The sequence below is a fragment of the Lepidochelys kempii genome, chromosome 5 (genome assembly GCF_965140285.1).
Source record: "Lepidochelys kempii isolate rLepKem1 chromosome 5, rLepKem1.hap1, whole genome shotgun sequence".
Taxonomy (NCBI): Eukaryota; Metazoa; Chordata; order Testudines; family Cheloniidae; genus Lepidochelys; species Lepidochelys kempii.
The window spans coordinates 109,857,449-109,884,031 of NC_136384.1; the positions used below are offsets into that span (position 1 = coordinate 109,857,449).

General features: G+C 40.2%; 1 protein-coding gene across 10 annotated transcripts in view; it reads right to left on the reverse strand.

Moving 5' to 3' along the window:
• Positions 1-2,432: 2,432 nt before the first annotated feature.
• PSIP1 (PC4 and SRSF1 interacting protein 1) overlaps positions 2,433-26,583 on the reverse strand; it is a 65,601-nt gene continuing 41,450 nt past the window's right edge. For 3 of the 10 annotated variants that reach the window (XM_073345451.2, XM_073345452.2, XM_073345453.2), the window contains 6 exons: positions 23,406-23,461; positions 20,917-20,987; positions 13,615-13,716; positions 13,116-13,335; positions 10,013-10,124; positions 2,441-3,364 (listed from right to left, as the gene is read on the reverse strand). In XM_073345451.2, coding sequence (XP_073201552.2) covers positions 3,301-3,364; positions 10,013-10,124; positions 13,116-13,335; positions 13,615-13,716; positions 20,917-20,987; positions 23,406-23,461 — 625 coding nt within the window. In that variant the 3' untranslated portion in view covers positions 2,441-3,300. Of the gene's footprint in view, positions 3,365-4,714; positions 4,740-10,012; positions 10,125-13,115; positions 13,336-13,614; positions 13,717-20,916; positions 20,988-23,405; positions 23,462-25,402; positions 26,085-26,583 lie in introns of those variants that run through there. The other 7 variants (XM_073345457.2, XM_073345454.2, XM_073345455.2 and 4 more) reach the window with 7 other exon arrangements.

The following is a 26,583-nucleotide window of genomic DNA, read 5'->3' on the forward strand; positions in this document are numbered from 1 at the left end:
GGTTGTTGTAGAAGGAACGCATGGTTCTAGCAATGTACAATGCACACAAGACAAGAAAAATAAACCATGCCCCATCAGGTTTAACTACTAGTTTTGCCCAAAGCCCACAGGTCATTCTAAGATGCTGAAATGATTTAGCAAACAAAATATTTTTAGTCAACAAAGTCCTGTGAAGAGATAACATAACAAGGAAGTAAGTTAGTTTACATAAGACTCCCATTCTAATGAACCTCAGGGGCTCAACTATGTAAGGCATTCTCCCCTCCCCAACCCCCCCCAATCAGTCACTCTTTTAGCCCTTCTCCTGAGCACCTGTGCAAGTAGAGGCAGAGACTGAGCAAGAGTTATAACCAGGCAGATTTACCACTTTCATTTCAGGATCTGATCAGCAGCTGATTTTTAGTTCTTTGCAGAATGCAAGAAAATAGTGCCTAAGGGGCCAAGACCTTATAAGAACCTTTTACTTGAGGGTACATATACATTAGAGCTGGAAAGTATAAATTCCATCTTGAGGAGACATACCCATGCTAGTGCTGATCAAGGTAGCACACTAAAAAGGGAAGTGTAGCTGTGGTGGTGTGAAGGGAGGGACTAGCTACCCCCCCAGTACAATCCAGTCTAAGACCATAAATACATACTTAGGGAGGAGAGGAGGGATAGCCGCTCCCTGCCATCATGGTTACATTTCTATTTTTAGCATGCTAGCTTGTTTAGAATTAGCATGGCTGTGTCTCATGCCTGAATTTACACATTCCAGCTTCAATGTAGACATACCAGGCCCTGATCCTTGCTTGGGGGGGAAAAAAAGAGAATGGTTAGTTTGAAATTAGATCATTTTGGTGCTTGATTTCTGCATAGAAATGCTCTAACTGCAGAGCATATCTGCCCTTTCTGGAAGACCCTCCTATTCTAAATAATTCTGAAGATGGGCTGTGCTATTTTAGATGAATATGAATGCTAAAACTCTTATCTGAGACACTTTCCTATTGCTCCTCTATTGATATGGTAAATAAAGTGGTGTGTAGTATTTAAATTGTATCTTTCCCCTCCAACAATGGAGGCATATGTAGTTGCTTTTTTCTTAGAGTGGAAGGTTTTGTGATGATGTAACAAAAGATGCTGTTGTAATAGATACAGATAATGAGGCAAGAGGGGTAAGGCCACTGTCTTAAATCTCAAATATGATTTTGCATTTGTGATTTCTTTTCCCTACATACAGACTAAGCTGTACTGAGACTAACAGTGTAGAATATCAATGCAACAGTATGATTTGATATTGTATTGCTCCTGCAATTGTTAGAAAATATTTTCATACAATATCCACAGTCAAATTAATTTAAGGGTTGGTAAAAGACGCATGAAGAGTCAGGGAACATGGAATTAATCTCATCAAATTCAGTGATGAGACCAGTGCATCTGGATACAGAAACTCAAAACACCAATGATAGCTGTAGCATCTGCCTAACTGGATCAGTATGTATGTATATGTACACAGTTATATAAATATCTTTGATTAGATTCACTCAAGTTTGAAATGTTAGTGTCAATAATGCAATCACTATGCTATTAAAAATGAATACTATAAGAAAACAATTCTGTACAACAAACTTCCTAAATGTTATTTGCCCCAGCATCTGTTTTTATTTTTGGGGGGGCTGGCCAAGTAAAAATTCCCTTCACCTGAACACCATAGTGGTTGGCAGGCAAGTTCTGCCCCTGCTGGTAAACTTTCACAGTTTTGCAAAGACTGTTTCACAACAGTAAACAATTTTAACTTTCCAATACTAGAAACAACCTTCTGATAAAGTACTAATGGAACAGAATATCAATACTTCCCTTTTCTCTTAGTGATTTTGATGATAGGGAACCACCTGCTGCCTTCACACCTACATTTGTCTATCTAGCAGCATTTGATATGGAAAAACATGACTGAATATTGGGTAAAAACACTGCAATATATGAAGTAATTGGACACTATATACAGAACAAATCCCTGACACCTAAACATTTTCAGCCTCCCACAGATGATATATAATTATCAATCTGATGGGACACTGGCAGGTGTAATGCTGAGCTTGGATTTCTAAATTCACCATCCTATCTGTCAAAGGAGTGCTACATTCATTTTCTTAAATTCAGTCTCACAAAGATACATTCAAGTTCTGCAGAACTTTGAAAATCTCAACTGTCTAGGTCTACCTCCTGAAATAAGTTTTAAAATAAGACACAGGGAAGGTATGTTAATCTTTGTATTTCATGAAAAAAGGAGAGAAAAGGGGATATTTTCAAGGACACAAAGGAGAGTTCAATAGGAGTTGGGTGCTTTGTCCCCTTTGTGGCTTTGAAAGTCTTCCTTATAGTGTTTCCTTGATATAAAGAAACTTAGGTCTTGTAGCCTAAACTAATTCCAAGACAAACTCTTGGATCAATCTTCTTTCTTGTTCCTTTAGATTTTCAAAATTAGACCTGGGGTTGGCAATGATACTTCTGAATCATATGAACAGGTGTTAATTTAAGCAACTCCCAACACAAAAAAAATATGCACAGTCACTTGCTTCTGTATCCATTTAAATTCTTTACTTTTTATAAATTGTTCAAGACTATCTTTACTGATCTATGTGCATCAATAGGTACAATAGAAATATCAGGTCATTTTTTTTCCTAGTATGACATCTATAATACCAAAAACATACCACGGAAGGTCACATAGCATTATATATTGGCACAATGAGGTTGCAAGAACAAAACTAAACTTTTGTTTAAAAAAATGAGTAATTGAGTATACTTATACATTAACATTTTAATTGCTATAAAAATGCTGTCAACTCCTACAAAACACAGTGAAAAGACAAATCTGACAAACATCAGAGTTTTGAAAACTATGCACAAACAGGTCAGTATTTTAGGAAGAGAATAGGTTTATACAAATGAAGCAGTCTAGCAGTTTTAAAAAGTTGTTTATACTTTTTCCTGCTATTAACTAGACATTAACATACAGCAGTCAGATAAAAATATACTACAGCTCTAACTCCTGTGACATACAAGCATTTTTTCAGTTTCCTAAATGGACTTTCTTTTCACATTTGAACTGTGTATAGCCTGTATAATACTGGACAAAACTACCAGCAAGAATGTTTAAATACTTTTAAAACCAAGGTTAAAGGGGACTTTTATTCCACAAAATTTTTAACATTAAAATACTATGCTTATAAAATTATTTAAAACTTTCAGCAGTCTGCATTTGAAATCCAAAACTTAAACAATCCTCTTATTTATACTTTAAAAAAAATTCCAGTGGTATCATTTATTTTCAAAGGAAGAGTCCTTTGATGTTTTTTCAAGCTCTCTTTCTTCATCAGATGTTCTAGAGAAATAATAAAGCAGAAAGAGGTTAATACTCCCCTCACGCCAAACGTGAAGTTCCCCATGCAATAAGTAAAGATTACTAGACCCAGAGTAGTTTTATAGACTAAAAGCCTCAATGTTATTCACCCTTCCCAGCTAGTCATGCTCATTTAGTAACTAATCCTCTTTGAACAATTTGCTAATAGACCTTGAGACTTCTCTCGTGTGAACACGTTAAAGTAATGTGATGCATCATAAATTACTAGTTGTAACTTAATATTGTTCCAGTGCACTAATTATTCAACATGTGTCCAGATTTTTTACAAGATATTTTAGTTAAATGGTAAGCATGCCTATTAAGTCAAACAGAAAGGAGGGGGAGGGGGGAAAAGGGTCCTTCTTAACCTGTCCCTATTGAACATATCTGGGAAAGATGTAACTCTCCACTGTTTTCTCAAGCTATTATAATATATCTTCAAAAGTTATGAAAATACAGATTTTTCTAGCTAGCAGATGGGTTAAAGATGCATCTGTGATTACTTTGTGCAGTAGTACAGAACTGTTTACATGAGCACTATTGTCCATTAGACTGCAGTGTAAATTTAGAAACAAGTTTATGGACTGTTTGCTCAGATAACCTTAGGGTGTTTTGTATAAAAGAATGAGGAAATAAAACATATGAATACAGTAAACCAGGTGAATAGAAACAGATTAGTAAAGGAGGTTAATGTAAATGTTAAGTGATATGGTGCATAACACAATTCATTCAGCTATATTATTGTGAAAAAACTGACAGTAAGAAAATTTCACTTCACAGCTGGAGACGCAGCCTATTTGGTTGACAAGATTGTATTGCATAAGTTTAAGGCTGGTTTTAAGACATCTAACCTGGGAATGTCAGTTTTATCATGGAAAAGAATCAAGTTTGTAGTCTAAGGGCTTCTCTACACGAGAAAGTTGTGCCAATTTAACAAAAGTTGTGAATTTAAGAACTGATTTAGTCTAATTCTAATCCTAAACTGATGCAAATGGATGTGTAGACTCTTATTTTGGTTTAAACCAGGCTTATTTCAGTTTAGCATAAATTGTTTGGGAACAGGCTTAAAGCAAAATCAAAATAAGTTGTTCCAGTTGCTCTTATTTCTTACAAGTATCCACACATGGGTTTGCACTGGTTTAACTAAATCAGCTAAAAATTAGAAATTGTTATCTTCTTAACTTGAATGTGTGTAGATAAGGCAAAGATCTCCCTCTGCTAACCACAGTTTACAAAGTTTCAGCCAACACTCCCAGGATAACCAGTTTAATTCCTCTTCTCTACTCCTTACTTTTTTTTCTTTCATCAATGGGAATGCAGGTGTGTGCTGAAATAGTCATTCCACTCTTACGGGACTCTTCCCATATATTACAGAGAGATACAGAAAACATGAGAACCATGTGAAACTCAAATGCCAAGAGCTAAGAATCTACATTCGAGAAAGTTAGCTTATTTTTACAAGCAGATACTTGCTTTCTCTCGTTTGAGTTTTAAAAAGGGACATTAGTGAAATATTAAAACTGCACCAACAAGTTTAAGTGCAAATGCCAAATAGCAAGGATAAGAAACTGTTACTTACCTAAAGGTAACTGTGGTTCTTCCACATGTGTTGGACATATATATTCCATTGTTGGTACACAGGTGCCCAATGAACTCAAGTTCAGATTCTTCTGGCCAGCAGTGTCCATTGGAGGGTGGGGCCTCCAAAGTATCCTTATTTCTTCAAAGGCATAAAGGGCAGGGCCAACCACCCCTTAGTTCCTTCACCAATACCAAAGCCAGGTGTTAGACTCCGAAGTAGCAGGGAAGGGAGGCCAGTCATGGAATATATATGGAAAATACATCTCAAAGAACCACAGTTACTGCAAGGTTAGTAACAGTTTTTTCTTCTTCTTCGAGTGTTTGTGCATACGTATTCTACTGTTGGTGGCACTTAAACAGTGACCTAGCTTACAGGAGGAGGGTGCTAGGAGTCTACCTTAATAGTTGTAGGACAGACCTATCAAAATTAGCTTCAGATATTGATGCTTCCACTATGGTGAAACGCTGGGGCAAACATGTCCACTCAACCCCAAGTAGGTGCCCTACATATCTCCAGCATGGAACATTTCTCAAAAAAGCAAAATAGAATGAGCTGGGTCTACACTGGTCAATTCATAGCATATCTTAAGAAAAGGAGAAATTCAATCTCTGTTGAAATTGCCTGGTCTTTCACCCTGTCTCTATAGGCTGTGAACAGTCTCAGTACACTGTAATTGACTTGGTTATATCTATGAAGAAAGAGCACCCGTAGAACATTTAGGGTGTGAAGCTTAGTCTTGCCTTTGTCTGAAAGTAGTTTTAGGAAAAAGCACATATGGGTGTATAACCCAATTTAAAAGAAATGCAGAGATTACTTTCAGTAAAATCTTAAGACACCATGTCTTAAATGAGAAGACCTACATGGAGGCCCTGCCACTAGCACTTGCATTTCTCCTATCTTTCTGGTCGATGTCATTACCACTAGCAAGGCTGTTCTGATGGAACGATGAAATAGGAACATGCAGTTAAATAGCTAGAAAGGTGGGCCATTAACCCTGTCAATACAAATATTTAAATCCCAAGAAGATGGAGGTTCTTTAATTGGGAGATATACTTTTACAAGGCCTTTTAGGAATCCGGCCACCATAAGTGTGAAGGTATGTAGTACCCCTAAATTTGAGGTAGTGGGAATTGCCCACTTGATGTCTCAGATACCTTCTATGGCAAAGGTGAATTGCTATATGGAAAATATGGTCTTGGAAGTAGAGAGCTGTGTGTCAGTCATGTGGATCTAAGGTTGGGACTAATGATACTGGAGTCACCATCTGAACTTCAGCTTGCAAATGAAAGTGTTCAGCTGTCTCAAGTCCAGAACAGGATTACACCACCCGCCTTCTTTTTTGGAAACAGAAAATAAGTAAAACCCCTTTCCCCTATGATCTTGAGGAACTACTCTACTGCTCTGAGATTCAGAAGTGATTCCATCTCCTGAAGTAGCATACTTTCAGGAGAGGGGATGGAGATCTGGAACTGAATGCATTAGACCATCTCCACAATTTCCAGGATGTCATGATCCGTAATGGTGGTGCTCCAGATCCTCCCCAAAATTTAAAAACATGATTCCCAAATGGAGAGGATACAATAGGAGGATCCTACAGAATTTTTACGTTGCTCCCATCAAGAAATCATATCTGCTTCCTTGAGGACAATGAGGGCTGATAAGCAACAGGGTGGTGAATAAAGTTGACTTCTGTCTAGGGAATTTTTGGCACTTCTTAAGTAGATCAGGTTGCCTGTATTCGGTGTAAAAATATTGACTTTGCTGTGCTTGAGGCTTGAGATACTTACCCTTGGTCTACTTTCCTGCACCAAAGAATCTCAACATAGCATGGGAGTTCTTCAGAGAGTGTAAGGCCTCAGTTGTTTTAGCACTGAAAAGCTCACATCTCTCAAGAAGATCCGCAGTTGTAATTTGTTCTTTAGAAATCCCTGGTGACTGGAGTCATGACGACTTCCTCATATCAACTGAGAATTTCTAGATCTATGGCTGTATCTGCAGCATCAAGGGCTGCTTGGAAGAATTTATGCACCTTTGCCTATCAGCAACAAACTCCTCCAAATTGTGTTGAGGAAGTTTGTCTGCAAAAGCAGATATGCAGTCCCAATTAAAATAATCATATTTCACCAGCATGACCTGGTAAATTGGAAATTCTAATTTGGAGATGATGTAGAATAGTTTTTACATCCAAGTAAATCTTTTTTTTTTTTGAGGGGGGGAAAGAGTTCTTGTCTTTTGATTGGCTCTGTCCTGATCTCTCATACACCGTAGTAAATCACTTAAGACCTGGGTGTGGAACAAATATAAAAAGAAGTCTCGAAACCCTCTGAAGGCACTTGGTAGTGACATTCTGCTCTCTTTGATGTTGCAGGCATCTGCCAGAGCAACTTAGCCAGCTCTAAAACGGTTTAATTGAGGAGCATTTCAAGAATTACTAGTACCGAGAGTCACAGGATGTCCAGGAACTTGTGTGGTTTTTTTTACTGGACCACCTCAGCTGAAATTGTCAGAGTGTCAGCCATTCTGTGTAACAAGTGTGGAATATGTTGTAACCATCTGGGGTTGAGGTAAAGGAACCACCTCATCCAGGGATGACAAATGAGCTGGAACAGGATGGTCCTCTGCTTGTGACTACTAATCAGAGCTGTAACTAGTCTGTTCAGCAGGCTGTAAGGCTCTCAAGTGAGGTGAAGGGGGATCTAGCCCTAGATTCGGATGCAGACACTGGCGTTCTAGCATGATAGATTCCCCAGAGAGTCCAATAAGGCCAACGAGGAGGATACTAGGGAGTACTATCTCTTCTACAGCTTCTAGGTTTACGGTAATAAGACAGCTCTTGACGCTCTCTTTATCAAGTGTATACTGGCCTGAATACCTATACCCCATGGAATTAGCCAATGAAACTTCCCTTCGATCCTGAGGAGAAGCAACTGTACCAGCTAGGCTACAGGCAGCACCCCCAGACTCTGCTCTGGTCAGTATTGCTGACACACTCAATAGTGGTGTAGGAGCAGCAGTCAGAACCAGAGAGACACCTTCATGACTGCTAATAGTGGGGAGCCCAGTACTGAAGAAACATGTACAGGCCTTTGGTACCAAATACACTGGTACAAGGCAGACAACTACATGTCAGAACCAAGGTAGACGGTACTGTAGACATCAGTACTAGAGGCTTCATCCTAAGAGGTCAGTACTAGGTATTTTATGCAGTACCGAGGAAGCTGGTCAAAGGCACAGTGACCAGTGCCTGACTGGGTGCCAGAGACACCTTTTTTAGGCCTCATGCTACCCTTTTTGTCTGAGGCTTGAGAGGGGGATCTGGTGAAGGATCCCTAAATCTCCTCTTTCTGTGAAGTTGGCGCTCCTTCTTCCCCCTGGCCTTGGAGATTTTGCCAAGCATCTTTAGAAACACGAACTTCAGCTCCACGCATAGAGGAGCCATCAGGAGAATTTTTAGATGACAAGTGCTCAAAAGTTTCTGACTCAGGCATCCCAGACTCTGATGAGGGATTCCTTAACTTCACTCAAAGGAACAATTTCAAACAAGACTATCTCCCCAGTTCTCTGGGTTCTTTTAGAAAAACATTTACAGATGACATTCTGTAAAGTGCCCCTTATCCAGACTCAACAAGCATCTGGTATGCCACAACTGAGAGGCATTACAACCCCACACAAAAAGCAATTTTTAAAGCCTGGAGATTTGCATTCAGTCATAATGACCAATTCCCAGTATTAGTGCTAACTCTTAGGCAAAAAAACAAACAAGTGAGTCTTCTTCTGAAGAAAGAAAAACTATCAAACAAAACCTCTAGCACTAGTCCTAAAGCCAAACTAATGACCAAGCACCTTACTCTCTACAACTATTTACATAAGAAGAAGCTGCATAGGAAGCAAAGGTTTCCTGCCTCTACAAATTTAAACTTATAGCCGCAGGCAATGAAATGGAAATGAGGAGCACAAGACACTCAGGTCACAGACACGGCCCCCCCAACATGAGTCACTAAAAGAATATGAACTCAAGTGCACTGGGCACATTCACCACTAGCAGAACATAGTATATGGACAAGCACCCGAAGGAGGAGGTTTCAGCAAACAAGTGATTTAAAGTTTCTTTCATCTTTTAAAACCCCATAATATAGCCAGTCTACTCCCCGCACACAAGGTACTGCTGTCCCAGCACACAACATACTGCTGCCATCCTTGTCTATATGGCACCACATTGACAGACAATGTTGTGGAGGAGGTTTGGAGTGATATGTATTAATTGTTTTCCACCTAAGTGATTTTACAAAGCTTTCCTTTTAAATATTTAGACCATTAAGGAACACAAACAAGCAGAAAACAGCTTGATCAGAACACAACACCTGAACCTCTCAAAACATTTAATAAATCTGCCCCCCTTCACCACAGTATTTTGAGATTTCATAGTAAAACAGTTTGAATAAACTGATTGTATTTTGAGAATTTTATAATTAAAATTCGCAATTTAACATGTTTATTAATCAGTGGATGTTACATGAATTACAGATATTTTGTAAAAAAGTTTGATGGTAGAAATACAGCAGTTTCACATCATTTTCTATGTCATATTTTCCCCTTAACCTGGGCTGCCTTTGCTTCCAAATTTAAAACAGTTTCCACCTGTGGTTGTATTAGACAGTCTGAAATCTAGTAAATCAGGACTGTTTATTGCAGTGTCGTTTTCACACCTGAAACTCTGAAATGGTCTGTCCTCTACCATTACTTTTTGTAAAATCAGCCCCTGACCTTCTAGAGTAAGAAATATCAAAGTAAGAGTCTGAAGCATTTATTTTTATCCTACAGTTTTTTCCTCACTTTTAGTTTGAACGTTGAGACAAATATTGACTTGGCATTGTTTTTCCCTACAATCCTTAGGAAAAACCTTGTAAAATATCAGTCAAGTACCCAAAACATGACTAAAGTAGTAACTTAACAATATTGCTAAGTTTTATTACTCTTTTTTTAAAAAAGCCTTCTAAAACAGAGGAACAAGTATAATTCATTGTTACAAAGATTAAAACTACCCTCACTTTTTCTTAGTGCCAACTTCATGCTTGTCTCTTTTTTCTTCAGTGCTGTCTCCATTATGGTGTGACTGGTTACTGTCTTGAGCATCAGGCCCTCCATTCAGTATCTTTGAACCTTTGAAATTACAAAGCAAAAAAGACTCTACAATGTCGGCATAGTGCATTAAGTAGGCAAAAAGCAAAACTAAGCTACCACAGGATCCTTTTGTGGCGAGTATCAACTTCCGTGTTGTACAAGTTTGTCACACTTAGTCCTGAAACTTTAAACTGAAATAGTATCTAAAAAGCAAAAGCTGGTATTGTGACATTTTTCGTTAGGTTTTGGCCTATTTTATATACCCAATTCAGCCTCATAACTTCCTTGAATATTTAAATAAAAACCGCAAGCATTCCCCATTTTATAAAGAATATCTAAAATATCATAAACATTAAGTATTGTGACAAATTGCTGGCACTACTTTGATGAGTCTCACGCTCTCTCTTCTTGGGGAGGTTTCAGGGCACCGTTTCTTGCCCCTGAACTGGGGTATTAACTGCCCCACTAGTGTCCTAGAGGAGGGGCGTGGAGAGGGAGGGACCCGGGCCCGCCCTCTACTCCAGGTCCCAGCATAGGGCCCTAGGGATAGCGGTAAACCACTTGAACTCGCCGTTCCTTCCCCTGGGCTACTTCCCTCTCCTGCCCTTCAGCTTGTGGGGCTTCCTGCCCTCCCTCTGCACAAACCAGGTGTCCCTTTACCTAGGGTCTTGGTCTTCTTAGCCCACCGCAGCACTTCTCCAAACTCTCCTCTGCTTCCCTTCAAACTGCTCTCTGCTCCAACATCAATCCACACTGCTTCAACTCCTCCAAACTGCTCTCTGCTCCAACACCAATCCACTCTGCTTCAACTCCTTTCCTTGTCTGATTGAAGCAGGGGGGTTTTATCAGGTGACTGGCTTCAGGTGCTCTAACTGGCTTCAGGTGCTTTAATTAATCTATAGCAAACTTTCTTCCCTCTACAGGGAATAAGGCTCCGTTCTAACACTCTCCTGCTGCCCTCTGGCAATGCTGTATCACAGTATAAAAATTATTGCTAAAAACTACTGCTTTCATGGTAATCTTTGTTCTTGTCCTTCACAACACACATTCCCAAACAAAAACTCAAGGAGGTTTGGAAAAGTCTCTAAGTTCAGAAGTACTAGGTTTACAAAAGTTACGTTGGAAATATCAAGAGAACAATGTGAAGAGAACAATCTTATTGGTTTTGGCCAGACTGGAGATACCAAGGACAACTATTTTTACTATGGAATTGCAGTAGGCTCCCTCTCCACTTGAAAGGGAGGACAGTTTCTACAGGAGGGACAGGTATGTGGAGAGGCTGCAGTGAGGAAGAAGAGTATGACGCTGATTTACTGATGAAATTTCAAATATTATTAAATTGTGTCAGCCTGAGAATCCTCTAAATAGTCTGTTGCTCCAGTATTTTGCTGGAAATTATGAGAAAGCAGAAATAAAAAGGTAAGCATGATAAAGAAACCAAGTACTGCTTTAGTGTTCATTATTAGGATTGGTGGCCTAAACAGTGAGAATGTTAAGTACCACCTGTGACTGGGTCAAATGGTATTGACAGTACCTACTAATGAGAAAGATGGACATCTGTTCCAAAAGTTTTGCCGCAATCTGACTAAGTGGACAGTATCAACCTAGTTGGTATTACTGAACTGGGGGGTGGGTGGGGGGTAGGGGGAGAGAAACGGGACGGACGACAACACAACACATGACCCTATGACACACCCTGGAAGCCGCCTTTTTGAATAAATTCCTGGTATCAGCTTGCTTACTTGTCTTCTTCCTCTTTTGCATAAAAGTAGAATGTGCAATCCTCCTGGGCAGTATGTTAGTCCCGGTTATTAGACTGAAGATTTGTATTGGGAGATGTCAGTAATGCCGGTTAATAGAGCTTTCCAGCTGATAAAGTGCCGAACAACACAGCTTTTACTGTATTGTACACAATAGTTTCCTAATCAAAAAAGTGTTGAATCCGACATGGGGGAATTCTGTATTAGATCTTATTTTGAGGGATAAAAAAGAATTGATCACACAATTAAAAATTAGTGGTGGCTTAGGTACAAGTTATCATGACTTGATTGTACTTTTTTGCGTGTGCCCAGAATAAAGTCCAAACCAGTAGTAAACGTAACTGGTGCTTTAAAATGGCCAATGGCTCAAAGCTGAAAACAATTATGAGCCAAATCAGTTAGGAGAAAGAATTTAAATGGTAAAATGTGAATAATAACTGGGAACTGCTGAAGAACATTTACTACATGCTCAAAAAGCAACAATCCCAATATCAAGAAGGAAGTTTAAAAACAACATGGCTTAGAGAGAAAGTGAAAGCAAATTTTCACACACCCACTCACCTACCCCCTGCTCCACATGGAAGAAAGGGGAAGTTAATAGTATGGATATAAATCAGAAGTTAGATATTTATTTTCTACAATTCCTCTCTATGCCCAGCAAATTTAAAGAAAATAAGGAATATTTGAAATATATTAGGAACAAAACGAATTCTAACAATAATATTGGCCCATTACTAGATGGAACTGGCAGAATTGTCCATAACAATGCAGAAAAAGTAGAAGCATGCAATAAATATTACTGTTCTGTATTTGGGAAAGAGCCAGATGATGTAATCATATCATCATGATGATGAAATACTTTCCATTTCACTAGTAACTTAGAACATTAAACAAGCTATTAAAGCTAGACATTTTTAATTCAGCAGGTCCAGATACCTGCATCCAAGAGTTTTGAAAGTGCTGGCTGCTGGTAGATTTTCACTAAGTATTGGAATACCAGGGAAGTTCCAGAGGACTGGAAGAAATCTACTGAGCCAAAATTTAAAAAGGGTAAATGGGATGACCTGGCTAATTATAGATCTGTCAGCAATCCTGGGCTAATGGATTAATATGGGACTTGATTAATAAAAGAGTTAAAGAAGGGAAATATTAATTAATGCCAATCAACATGGGTTTATGGAAAATAGAAACTATTTCCATGTACCAGTTGACTGTCTAGGGTAATGTAGTTAAGCTGTCCAGGGGGAAGTTTGAGGACACCACCACATACCTGTTTGCTCTTTTTCTTTTTCCATTTTCTTGTTTTGTCCTTTCTTCCACTGTTCTTTGGTTTTATTTGCTTCCTCATGCTGTTTTTGCTCAGCAAGTGATTTATTCAGCACTTGTGAGAGGACAGAATCTCCTTCCCCAACCAGAAACATGGTCTTGAACTTGTTGTACAGCATAGTGGATTTCTCCATGATAACCTGGCTAACTTTGAACTTCCGTATCTGAAGATACATGCGTAAGATGTAACATACTTGTGCACATCCTATATTTAAATATTTTTAAACAAATATTTGCTCATCCTTCATATTAAACTAAGTGCAATTAAAATGCTTAACCCACTAACTATAATCAAACTTCTAAAGAAACAAAACAGGAACTTTCACAAGGTCCAATGAATTGAATCCGCTTAAATGATAACTCAAAAGGACAGACAATACATTATACTTTCAGGATAAAGATGCAATATATTATGCTGCTTAGGATGAAGTTGCAAACCTTACTTTCTTTAGTGTCAAGATCATCTCTGTGTGCTTTTGAGCTTGTTGCATTGTGACCTGAAGCGAAGAAAGCTCATCTAGGGCCTCAATACATCTATTCACATCCTGTTAAACAAGAAGCCAATTTCAAGTGTCAACTTGAACTTAACTTTAGCTTTTTATTTTTTGTTTAAAATGTATAAGCCTTGGTTTCTGATATTACTTATCCGCAGTACTAGAATATATATACACAGAATATTAGTTACTGTCTTATCAGTAGATTGGAATTTATAACAATGTACATAAATGCAAACTCCTTAACTTTGTATACTAAAAAAAAAAAATGTACAAATGAGAAAATTAATGTTTGACACAAACTAAATTCCAAACTTTTCCCACCAAAGAGTACTTCACACGTTCATAGTACAAGAACGTATAGTAAAGTCTAACTCAAACTTAACCACTTGTTTCAACACAAAGCAGTTCGTGTCTCAAATAGAACTTTTTAGGAAAAAAAGTTAGATGTATCTTGGTACTATGAAAGTACTAAAATCAAAACTTCACCCTATACTTCTGTTGCTTCCATGAATGTAATACTTCAATGCCTAAGTATGAAAATTTTGACCTAAAGTTTCTCCCCAAGTTCAGCTTGTACTAAAGCTTCCCTGCAGGATCCCTGTGTCAGCCCTTTGTTTCCTTTTCCTCAGAGAGACACTCCAACATTTTATATCTGGGTTAGAACTAACAAGATCCATCTGCCAGCATAAGTTATTGATAATATTCTGCATCTTAATGCAGACTCTTAGCACCTGTGCTGAGGGTGAAGAGTCTATTACGGGCTACTCCATGTTATGGAGAAGGGATTCACCTCCCAGGTGAGTGTCCAAACGTATTAGGGCTATAGGATAGTCTTGGGTGGGTCTTTCTCAATCTCTCTCTGTTGAAGCCACCCACTTCGTATGAATTACTTGAATAGTCAATGGAGGAAGGGAGAGAAAGAAGAAAAGAATGGATTTATCGCCTGTTGGTTAGGGCACTCAGACAGGAGTTCATGTCCCTACTCCAATGAACTATATGATCAAACAGCTTCAACAGACTGAGAAAGAGCCACACTAGAATAGCCCACGGGATAGGGCACTCTCCTGCAATGTGGGTGACCACTGCATTCTCTAGCCATTTTGTGACTAGCACCTAAGCTCCCCCCCAAAAAATAGTGCGTGCCAAAAGTATTCAGCAAATTCACATCAGTCGAAACTGCATTTTTTGGCAAATAAGCTATCTATCCAAAAACTTCTGTCCAGCTCTAGCTGGGAGGGAAAAAGTCAGGACTATTGTCTCTGCACAATATACTATATTTCCCCATGTTTGCTTAACGATAAACATGATCAGTTAGATTATTATTATTCTACAATCAACTTTCCTTGTCCTGATAAGAACATTGCCACAAAAAAGGTTAAGAAAAAAGCCAGTTCAAGTTTAACTCAATAATAAAAAGTCTCTGAAAATGTTGAATATTTTTTATTGATTTGGAGTCAAGTCAATCGTCTGCAGAATAAACCAAAGACTTAGATTTTCTAGAACTGGACATATTTTTTATAAACCTAGTATCAGTGGAAGTATTTTAATTATTTTTATCTCAGTTTCAATTAAAAATAGTTACTTACCTTCTTGTAACTGTTGTTCTTCGAGATGTGTTGCATATGTCCATTACAACTGTAGACCATGTGTGTGTCCAGTGTACCTGTGCTGTGGAGTTTTCTTAACAGTACCATGGGTGCAGCTTGGCCCACCTCCTGGCTCCTCCTGCACAGAATGCGGGCGCAGCTGCTCTGCCCTTCCTTTAGTTCCTTTGCAAGGAAGCCAATGATAGACTCCATCAGGGAAGAACGGCAGATCATGTAATGGACATATGCAATGTATCTTGAACAGTTATGAGAAGGTGTGTAACCATTTTTCTTCGAGTGCTTGCATATGTCCATTACACTGTAGGTGACTCCCAAGCTGGTAACCCCAGGTTATGGGGTTTAAAGTCTCATCAGAAGATGGACCACAGAACTGCTTTTCCTACATTTGCATCCTCCCATGATGCAGTGGGCAACCGTATGTCCGGTTAACGTATGAATGGAAGACCACATCAGTGCCTTCCATACGTCCACAATAGGGACATGTGCCACAAATGTTGCTGAGACTGAAAGCACTCTGGTTGAGCATGCTGTCAGCTTGTCTAGAGGTGCTACACCTTTGGCAGTATAATATATAGCAATGAGGCTGCTGATCCATTTTGAGAGTCTCTGTGTTGTTACTGATTTGCTCTGCAAATGAAACAAAAAGCTGTGAAGAAATCTAAAAGGCTCTGTCTTGTTTAGATAAAAATCTGAAGCTCAACAAACATCTAGGGTGTGGAGCGCCTTCGCTTGTCCTTATCAGCAAGAAGGCTGGCTTAAGCTGAACCTTTTTTTGTAAAAAAAAAACTGCGTAAGGCAGATCTGTGACTACCGCATTCAGCTCTCGCGCTCACCTAGTGGGGATGAGGGCCAATAAGAAAGCCACTTTCACTGGAACGCATATAAATGAGCATGACACTAAAGGCTTGAAAGGAGGATCCATTAGAGCCAACACTACTGAATTCAAATCTCAAGTTAGTGCAGATCTCTGACAGACTGAAAATCTAGTTAGGCCTTTCAGAAACTTGGTCATGATAGCGTGAATGAAAACTGTCTTACCAATAATCTAAAGATAACATGTTGAGATGATGGCACTCTAATGGAGCTGGGCAACAGATGTTACTCCTTAAGATACAAGAGGTAGTCTAGGATTGAGTGTATCTTTGCCTAAATAGGCAGCACATTACCTGAGGCCAGCCAGCTGAAGAACATTTCCACTTATTCAGGTAAGCAACTTTTGTGGAAGGTTTCCTATGATGGAGGACATTCTGAACTGCTGCTGACAGACCCTCTCCTGTGCATTTAACCACTGATGTACCATGCTGTGAGGTACAGCATCTGAGGATTTGGGTGAAGTACCTAGCCATGGTTCTGTGCAATGAGGTCTCTGGTTATTGGTAACAGCCAGGGCTCTCAAGTGGAAAGCCTTTGAAGGCTGGAATACAATGGTTGCCCCAGGCTTGGCCAGGCTGGAACTTTTAAGTATTAGTCTGCCATGATCTTGTTTTAGCTTGAGAATGACCCTCGGAATCAGGGGGAATTAGTGGATATGGATATAACAGGTCCTTCTGCCATGGGAATAGAAATGTGTCTGAAGTTACCTGGGGCTATGGCCCACACTGTAACAGAATTGGGGAAAGAGACTGACTGATGAAAGACCCTCTACGTGGAATACTGAAGATAGAATGGTTGTGTTGAGAGACCATTCATGGTCTAAACTGAAGGACTGGTGTAGGTGTTCTGCCAAGCTGTTCTGAACCCCTGGCAAGTAAGATGCCTTCAGAATGATCAAGCTCCGAATGCAGATATTCCGCAACTTGACAGCTTCCTGACAGACGCTGTCTGACCTGGCATCTCCTCGTTTGTTTACATAAAACACTGCTGTGGTGCTGTGGGTTAGACCTTGGGAAAGTTTTTCCCCTGAATATGAGGCAGGAACCACTGACATGCACAAAAAAAGTTTGCAATTCGAGAATGTTTATATATAACCTGGGCCTTGTGGGCAGCCCGCAATCCTTGGGCCTAAAGATTGCCCAGAAGTGTTCCCCAGACCATGGTTGAAGCATCCATTACCAGAGTCATAGAGGGGAGAGGTGGAGCAAAGGAAACTCCCCTCCAGATTTTGTCTGGACTTACCCACCACTTCAGAGATGACAAAACCCCATCCAGGATGCACATACACTTGTCCAAGTGGTGAATGTGAGGGAAATATACTGATCTGAGCCATGCATGTAGCACTCTGAGGTGCAGACTGGTGTGAGGGATCATACTGGGTATGTCTTCACTGCAATTAAGAACCTGCAGCTGGCTCAGGCTCAGACTAAGGGGCTGTTAAATTGCAGTGTAGACGTTTGGGCTCAGAAAGAAAAGGTTCCCTAGAACTTTCCGGCAGTTGGTTCGCAAACTGTCTCCCCCAGTTGGAATACTTTTACCTTGACAACAATGCCTGGAGACTGGCAATGTAGAGCTGTAAATTCACCATAGAATAAATCTTTTTACCAAAAAGGTCAAGATTATCGGCATCACCTTCTTTAGGGAAAGCTTTAGCCCAGGCTTGATGACCCCTTTCATTCACCACAGCCACTACTAGTGAGTTTGGCATAGGGTGTAAATAAAACTGCTCAAAACCCTGGGACAGAACCTGATATTTATGTTTCATTCATTTGGCCACAGGTGGGATGGAAGAAGGGATTTGACGCCATGTTTTACAAAGCAGCCTTACTGCATCATTTATAGGCAGGGGTACCTTTTGCACAAGGGTGTGATGTAGAATTTCAGCTCCTACATTAATTCCATCTGAATGCCAAGAGAAACTGCCATTCTCCTAAGGTGATCTAGACCTATGTCATGAATGCAGTGCCGAATGTCTTGGATGTCTTCCTAGCCGCAGTAACATGCGCCATGGAGGAGCTGTTACCGGTACTGATGAGATTGAAGAGGGTGGCACCTGGCTTGTAGCCAATGAGTACAAAATAAAGAGTTCTGATGCAGACAACATCAGCACCTGCACTGACACTGGCCGACAGTCCTCACCCTAACGTAACAGCAACAGTGGTAACGATAAACGTAAGTCCCTTGCTTTGCCATAAGCCTTATACGTTGTTGGTACCGACATGGGGGGTTGTCCCGCTGTGATCAGAGAAGTCTGATCTGTCTCAGCCAAAGAAATAGCCCATTTCAATGGCCCAGGGAGGGCACCAGAGTCAATGGTTCAAGTCCCGCTGTATGAGCCGGTACTAGGGAGCAGAGAGTGCACTCTGCCATCTGTACTGGACCAGCCTTCTCTGAAGGAATTCCAATTCCCGATCTTTGAGGAACCTGATGCCAACTTATTTTTGTTTCTGAGGCAGGAAACACTCAAGTCCTCAGCCTAGAGGAAGACAAGTCCCAGTGATGGGGACCTCATGTGGCCCCTATGTATAGACACATCTGGGGGAGTGCTCTGGGAAGGAATCGTGGAACAGCTTCCCTTGGGGTTTCAAGATGGTTTTGATGCCAGGCTAAGTGCCACCTCCATTAGGATGTAATGAAAGAATTATTTCCTCAGCGTTTTCATCTTGGTCTTGAAACTGCAACAAATGGTGCACCTATCTCTCAAGCAGATTTTGCCTAAGCACTTGATATAGTGTTAATGAGGGTCTCTGTTAGACATGGGCTTCCGACAACCTGAGCAAAGTGCCAAGATCTGGGGATCTTGGCATAGGCTTACCCAGCACTGGGTGAGGCCTGAAGACATGGTGGATTGAAAAAATTCGAACTAAAACAAAATTAGAATAAAGAAAAATCAAATGATGGGAAAAAAAACAAAAAGTAACATTAGATAAGTGACCAAGCAGCAGTAAGTTTGTTCACTGGGAACAAGATGGTCCAACCACTGTCCATGGACCGTAAGAATGAACTGAAGGAGCGGCAGGGCAACTATGCCCTTCCTGCCCTTGTATGGAGCACAAGGAGCTAAGAAGTGGGTGGGGCCACCCCTACACGTACCACTAAGGAAAACGCTCCAGCATCAGTGTGTGGGACATGCACACACCTACAGCGTAATGGACATATGCAAGCACTTGAAGCAGCACCATTTATTTGGATTTCATGGTTGCCAATTCTTGAGATATTTTCATAAATCTTGTGATTTAAGACTATTTTTACTTGTCTCTTGCAAAAAAAATTCTGGCAGCCCAGGATTTCTGATTGAGCTGAAATTCATGCTGCATTTGTGGCTTCGAGCACTAGATACCAATGTTGGCAGACTGAACTACAAATGCTGTACTGGAACTCAGACTGCCACTAGCAGAGGCCACTGCAGTGGTCACTGCGGAGTCAGCTTCTCCAGACTGCAAGTCAGTGGTGGGCAACCTGCGGCCTGTCAGGGTAATCTGCTGGTGGGCCGCCAGACAGTTTGTTTACATTTGCACGGAAAGCAGCAACCAGCGTATCCCTGCAGCCCGCGCCACTTCCCGCAGCTCCCATTGGCTGGGAATGGCGAACCTTGGCCACTGGGAGCTGCAGGTGGTCATGCAAATGTAAACAAACTGTCTGGCGGCTCACTAGTGGATTACCCTGACAGGCCACAGGTTGCCCACTGCTGCAGATTGTTCACGTGGAGCAGACAGATCAATGAGGAGCAGGCACTGGGCCAGAGGCAACACCAGCTCTCCTACCCTTTCCCTTAATTCCCCAGATAGTGCTATGAGGAGCAATGACGAAAGGGCAGAGAAGAAAGGACCCCAAACCAACGTGCCCACTCTCTAGCTCAACTGCACTCTTCCCTCTCCCCTCCACCCCCGCTGCTGGAATATATAGTGACAACAGAAGGCGCACAGACAGTGTCTAGTGAGAAGGCAGTGGGGAAGCAACCTTCCGCATCAGTCACAAGAAGTCAAAGGAAGTTACACAAAGGGACAGACTTTGGAAGGAAAGAAATGGGACAGAAGAAATCAAAGTCTAACATGGCTGACAAAAATCATTGGTTCAAATATATATAAAGGATGAATGAAGAGCACCTGCACCTGTGAAGATAGCACGGCAGGAGAGGGAGGTAGTGGAGAGACCATGAGGAAAGCTGAGAATGCAATGGATGGATTGCTTCAAGAAAGAGAGTAAGCAGTGGACCTTAGTGCCACTTTGGACAGATCAAGATACATTCTTGCATGAGAACCCAACCTCAGGCGATAGGATAAAAGGATGTAGTAGTAATTAATATAAAATTTTTGTTATGGTTTTCACCCACCTCCCCCTGTCTCATAATTTATGAACTTGCAAGTTGGTGACAGTAGGATTTAAACATCCCCTTGCATTCTGTGCAACCCAAATTTCACAGCATTATCCTGTACAACTTCACAGTGCACCAGTTCCAGAAAGTGGACTAGAAGTGGACAGATAATAGAAAAATGTGAAAACAGGCTAGGTTTCTTTGTACAAGGTAAGTGAAGAGCATATTTTAAGAATTTAGATAAAATATTGAAAAGTAAGTTAGAATTTTAGAATTCAGTTTGAAAAATCTATTAGTATTAATCTTAAAGTCAAAGTTTCTTTATTTAAGATGCAAGTTTATCTGATGGCATACCTTTAAATGCAACAATCTGTGTAATCTTTCAGAGCATTCCAAAACATTTTAGCTGACTGCACTGTACATATACACCTGTTATTAACACAACATACTTACAAGATTGTCAATTTTGAGCGAATTTTTAATTTCTGCATGTATCCTTTGAAGCCGAGAATCCATTGATGTTTCTAAAGATTAAAAATAATTATATTTGAATGATGTAGTGACTATCAAATCTATTAATGCAGGATATCTTTCAGAACAAGATTTCTACAAACATGAATTCCTGATTGAATGAAGAAAAAAATGTATGTATGGATAAGCAGCCATATCAGCTAACCATAAAGTACTCTATTTTGATCAAAACCATTAGTGTATCGGGTGGTTACATATTACAACAATTTTCCATACCTATGTCCAATTGTCAACTTTGAAATACAATATATTTGTTAACCCAGGCAAAACAAGTCCGGATAATAAGATATAAGTATTTGAACAGCCTTTAAATAAGGTGCCTGGGACCCCACAGAGTGGAGGAAAAGAGGTGGCCAGACCCTTCTCCTGCAAGAATCGGTGCTTCTAGGAACTTGGGAGTAACCTGTCACTTAAAATAGTAGCTCAAATTTGTCAAATAAGATGGCTGGCAAGCCATGACAAGTTTATTAGTGACAAAATGAAACAAAGAGGTTGGTTCTTTTACTAATTCATACGTGCTGAACTATCATCCATACTTTCTTCAGTTAGTAAATGGTGTGTGTTTGGGATATACTACAGACAAATGGAAAATTTGTTCTCTCTCACTTTTCTAGGTCTCCCATCTCCCCCAATTCATAGATTTCCAGGCCAGAAGTGGCCACTGTGATCATCTGATCTTCTATATACACAGGTCACAGAACTTCCAAAAAATAATTTCTAGAGTCTAGATTTTAGAAGAAGAACTAATTATGATTTTAAAAAATTGCTAGTGATGGAGAATTCAATACTACCCTTGGTGAGTTGTTACAACAGTTCATTACTCTCACCATTAAAAATGTACACCTTATTTCCAGTCTGAATTGTCTAGCTTCAACTTCCAGACATTGGATCATGTTATACCTTTCTCTGCTAGACTGAAGAGCCCATTATTAAGTATTTGTTCCCCATGTAGGTACTTATAAACAAATAAAGGTACCCCTTAACCTTCTCTTTGTTAAGCTAAATAGATTGAGCCCCTTGAGTCTATCACAATAAGGCATGTTTTCCAATCCTTTAATCATTCTTGTGGCTCTTCTCCAAACCCTCTTCAATTTATCAACATCCTTCTTAAATTGTGGACACCAGAACTTGATCTACTATTCCAACAGCGGTCACACCAGTGCCAAACACAGAAGTAAAGTAACTCTTCTTTTACTTAAGATTCACGTTTATGCATCCGAGGGTCGCATTAGCCCTTTTGGCCACAGCACTGCATTTTGAGCTCCTGTTCAGCTGATTATCCACCACGACCCCCAAATCTTTTTCAGAGTCACCGCTTCCCAGGAGAGAGTCCCCCTTCCTGTAAGTATGTTCTACATTCTTTGGTCTTATATGTATATATTTATATTGAGACACATTTGGACAAAACAGCTTCCTATAAAATACTAGAGGAATCTCAGATTTGTCTTAGCCTATGCAACATCTCCACGCTCAAACCAGTACTTCCAAAGTGGTCTTGAAACACATTATTTTTGTTAAAAGAAGACCTTTAAACAGTAAAGCCTCACTCATCTGTATTAAGGGATCTTGAAGGGGTTACTGTATGGCATTGAAAGGCTTCTCAGGGGGTGGAGGTGTAGAAGAGTACAAGTGCAGGGGACCAATTCTAGAAAGGAAATAACGTGACTAGTTTTCCATTATGGATTCTGAGCCCTTCTCTAATCTTAAACAAATCAGGAGGTAGCAAATATTAAAGAATTTTACTAAGGTGGGAGGGGAGATATTTGGAATGGCCCCCAATAATTTCTTTTCTATGAAGACAGCCAACTTTGCTGAGCCCCGAGGAATGAAAAGGAATGACTTTCCCTTGCAAAGGTATCCCTAGAGGAGTCTGGGTCAGTGTACAAGGATGTGGAGGCCCCAGTAAGCTGTCAAGAGCCAACCCCTTCCCTTGGCAGGACAAATGTCTGTGACTAGTTGTGATAGGGCTCCTGAGTGTCGTCTTAAAGATTGAAACAGCTTGTCAACTGCTCTACTATGATGGGGCAGAAGAGAAAAAACAAATGGAGCACAGGAACTTCCTGAGTAGTCCTGTTCAGGGTGCAGAGAATCAGACAGTTCTCCCAAGAGATGGGTAACTCCCGGTTACTCACATAAACAGCTTTAAAAATGGAATGACAATGGATAAACCGGGAGTACTGGAGAGTGGCTTTCTTTGCACTGCTGAAGGCAGAGAAGCACATGGGAGGTAGCAAAAGACTTGGAACAAAAATGCACTGCCTAAAGTACTTGCAAGAAGCAGAGTCTCAGCCCAAAAAATCTTGGATTGTTTTGGTCCAGAAACCCCTCACTAATGAAATTTCAGTTTATAGATATGTTTTATTTAAAATTAAAGAGACTAAAAATATTCTGTATAGCTTCATTAAACTAACCTCGCTTCTTCTCCATCTTCTTTACTTCTGGTTTCTTGTTTTCCTCTTTACTCTGCCTATTAAAAATGTTAAACATTTTACAACGTTTGTCTTCTTTTAAAATCTGTAATTTCAACTTTTTTAAATGAGATCTGCTATTTCATGACTAAGGCAGTAACTCAAAACTTAGCACAAAAAAAGGACAAACACTGATCTGCAATAATGAAGTAGATTATGATTAATTTAACAACAGCACGGATAGCAGAATCTCCCAGATTAACAAATTGGTTTCAATAGCAATTGGCATTTACACATAGCAAACGATTAAAGGAAGGATAAACAAATTAATCAAGTCACAAGGAATCGTACAGATTTATAAATTTTATTCTCTGTGCTTCTGTCACAAGTGAAAGTTAAAAAGAAAAATGCACAGTATGAAAGATTCACACAACAGAATATTTTATGACTTCAAGAACACTTTAATGGCTCACATCAGACTTTAAAAGTGGCATTTAGTTCTACCTCAGCTACACACAGTAATAGAGGTGGGGGATTCTAACAGTTCCTATCATATGGCACCTTCCCCCCCTGCAAAAAAAACAACAAAACCACACAAACCCTGCCCCCGCCCCCCACACACCAAACAGTCAGCAGTGGAGGAGAGAAATCTACAGAAAACCTTAAGTGCCCTAATACAAATCGCCATATTATATATTAATCACATTGAAACACCTTAATAAGCACAGAAGTGTAATGAATTTAACCCCCCCCACCCTCTTTACAGTATTTTTACAAATCTCAAGGCTCTTTCCCTTAGGATGAGTGAAAATACAATACAATAAAATGAAAACAAGGATTTAAAGGAAAAAACTTCAGGATAATGGCGTGGCCACCCTCCAGTCACAAGAGGAGGACAGAAGACATTACAAAGTCTCAGTGTCTTATTTTGGAACAAAATAGAAGTTTTGAACTCTCAACTACATGGTTCAGGAACCACTATAAATCCTTTTTTATCAAGTCTTTAGACCAGTGGTGAGCAACCTGCGGCCCATGGGCCGCACGTGGCCTGTCAGGGTAATCCGCTGGCGGGCCACGAGACAGTTTGTTTACATTGACCGTCCACAGGCACGGCCACTCGCAGCTCCGAGCGGCCAAATTTCACCAATTCCAGCCAATGGGAGCTGTGGGAAGCGGAAACCAGCATGTCCCTGCGGCCTGGGTGCTTCCCGCAGCACCCACTGGCCAGGCAAGGCGAACCGCGGCCACTGGAAGCTGCGGGCAGCCGTGCCTGTGGACGGTCAACGTAAACAAACTGTCTTGCAGCCTGCCAGCGGATTACCCTGACAGGCCGCGTGCAGCCCATGGGCCGCAGGTCACCCACCACTGCTTTAGACTGTATTATAGTTGGTACTACTTCTACAAAGCCTTATTTTACGTTTGGCAAATCCTAACATGCAGTGGGACCACATTTTCTGCAATGCATTTTTAGTATATTTTTGATGCAGCTGACAACAGATATCAAAAACTAACCAAAAAAATCCATTTAAAAATAATATCAGTCCTTAAGCATATCCTGGATATTCCTCTCATTCTAACCAATTACAGGTTCACAGATTTACAGGAACACAAAACAAATTTCATAGTGCATCTTTCATGACACTGGCAGCCCAGAACAAAATACAGTTTTAAATATAAAGGAATAATACAGAGGCATAATAGACCAAATTTAAGATGCATAAGCAAGACTGTTCCATCTGTTTAGACTATTAGGTCTGTGAGGAATAACAGACTTCCTTCTGTATCAATGTGCAGGCAGAAGATACTGCAGAAGTAAAGAGCACATTTTAAATATTTTTTGGTTCTGGGTTTAGTGTTAACATGAGTCACTAGCTATAATAAAGGCCTGCATATTCCATGACATACGTATCCCAAGGCTGAAGCAAATGCTCTCCTCCTACCTATAATAATTTAAATGCAACCGTTTCTAGCTCTTCAGAAGCATGAAAGTAAACTTGAAAGATATTTAAAATGAGTTTATTTCATTAATATTAAAATGAATAACCAAATCAATACATTACAATTAGTTGCAGAATTAAAAGTGTAGCACAGAATCAAGCATTAACAATACATTCAGACTAGTTGTTGAGGAATGGTAGGGGCAGAGTTTAATATCTTTGGGAGCTGGAGATGCTTGCAATTTGGCAGCTAGCGAAAGGGAATGAATTTAGGCCGCCAAGAAAGGGTGGTTGAGGAGGACAGAAAGATAGAGTCTGGGTTCTTGTTACTAGGCATGGAAAGGTTAGAGGGGAACTGGTACGTGTTAGACTTTGTCATTATGTGGAGAGGGAGGGACGGTTTTCTCATGTCATTTTCTCCCAGAGTTTTGTTACCTTGTTCTCCCTTTCTTCCTCCCTCCCACCAACTGTGGGGATGGGGACATCATGATCTCCTGGTGATTCCTTCTTCACCCATTCCTGGAATTGCTCTCCAGAACAGGACAGAGATTTCTTCCCAGTGTGCCCCCCCCTCCAACCCCCAAGTTTCTGGCAGCATCTTCTCTCCATGCTGATGCTTGGTTCTTTTGTGATAGTTTCTCTTCTGAGTGCAGATTGCTCTTGAAATCACTCAACTGGCTTTGCAGAGCCAGAGTAGCATAAGCCAGAACCTTTTCCTTGTTCTGTCTGACGGTGTGGGCTCCAGCTGCCAGACAGAGAAGGAAATGTTTTCCAGGGAACCCTATTGCATTCCATAACCTGATCAGAATTCCACAGCCATGGATTTAATGAGCCCTAGCACTCTTTCAGCCTCATATATTCAAGATTTAAGACATGGTACATGGATCAGAGTTAAGTTCTCTTTCTTCATAAAGGTAAGCTTGAATACAGGAAGCATTCATAGTCACGATAATTCTAGACAGAACCTGCTGACTCTACCCTGATATTGGGAAGGCTAAGATACTGCAAGATTGACAATACTTTTTATATTCTCTGAAGTCCAATTTTCTCCCACCGTCCCCCAAATTATATTGATCCCTTATATTAATTTATAGTAACATATCCTCAATTTACATAGAAGTTAGAAAAAAATATCACTAGAAAAAGGGAAACCACCACCAGATATTTCAGACTGATCGCTAAAGGAATTTTTCTTCAGATTTTTTCTCTTTATGTTATCCTCAGCCACTACTATCAGCTTGCAC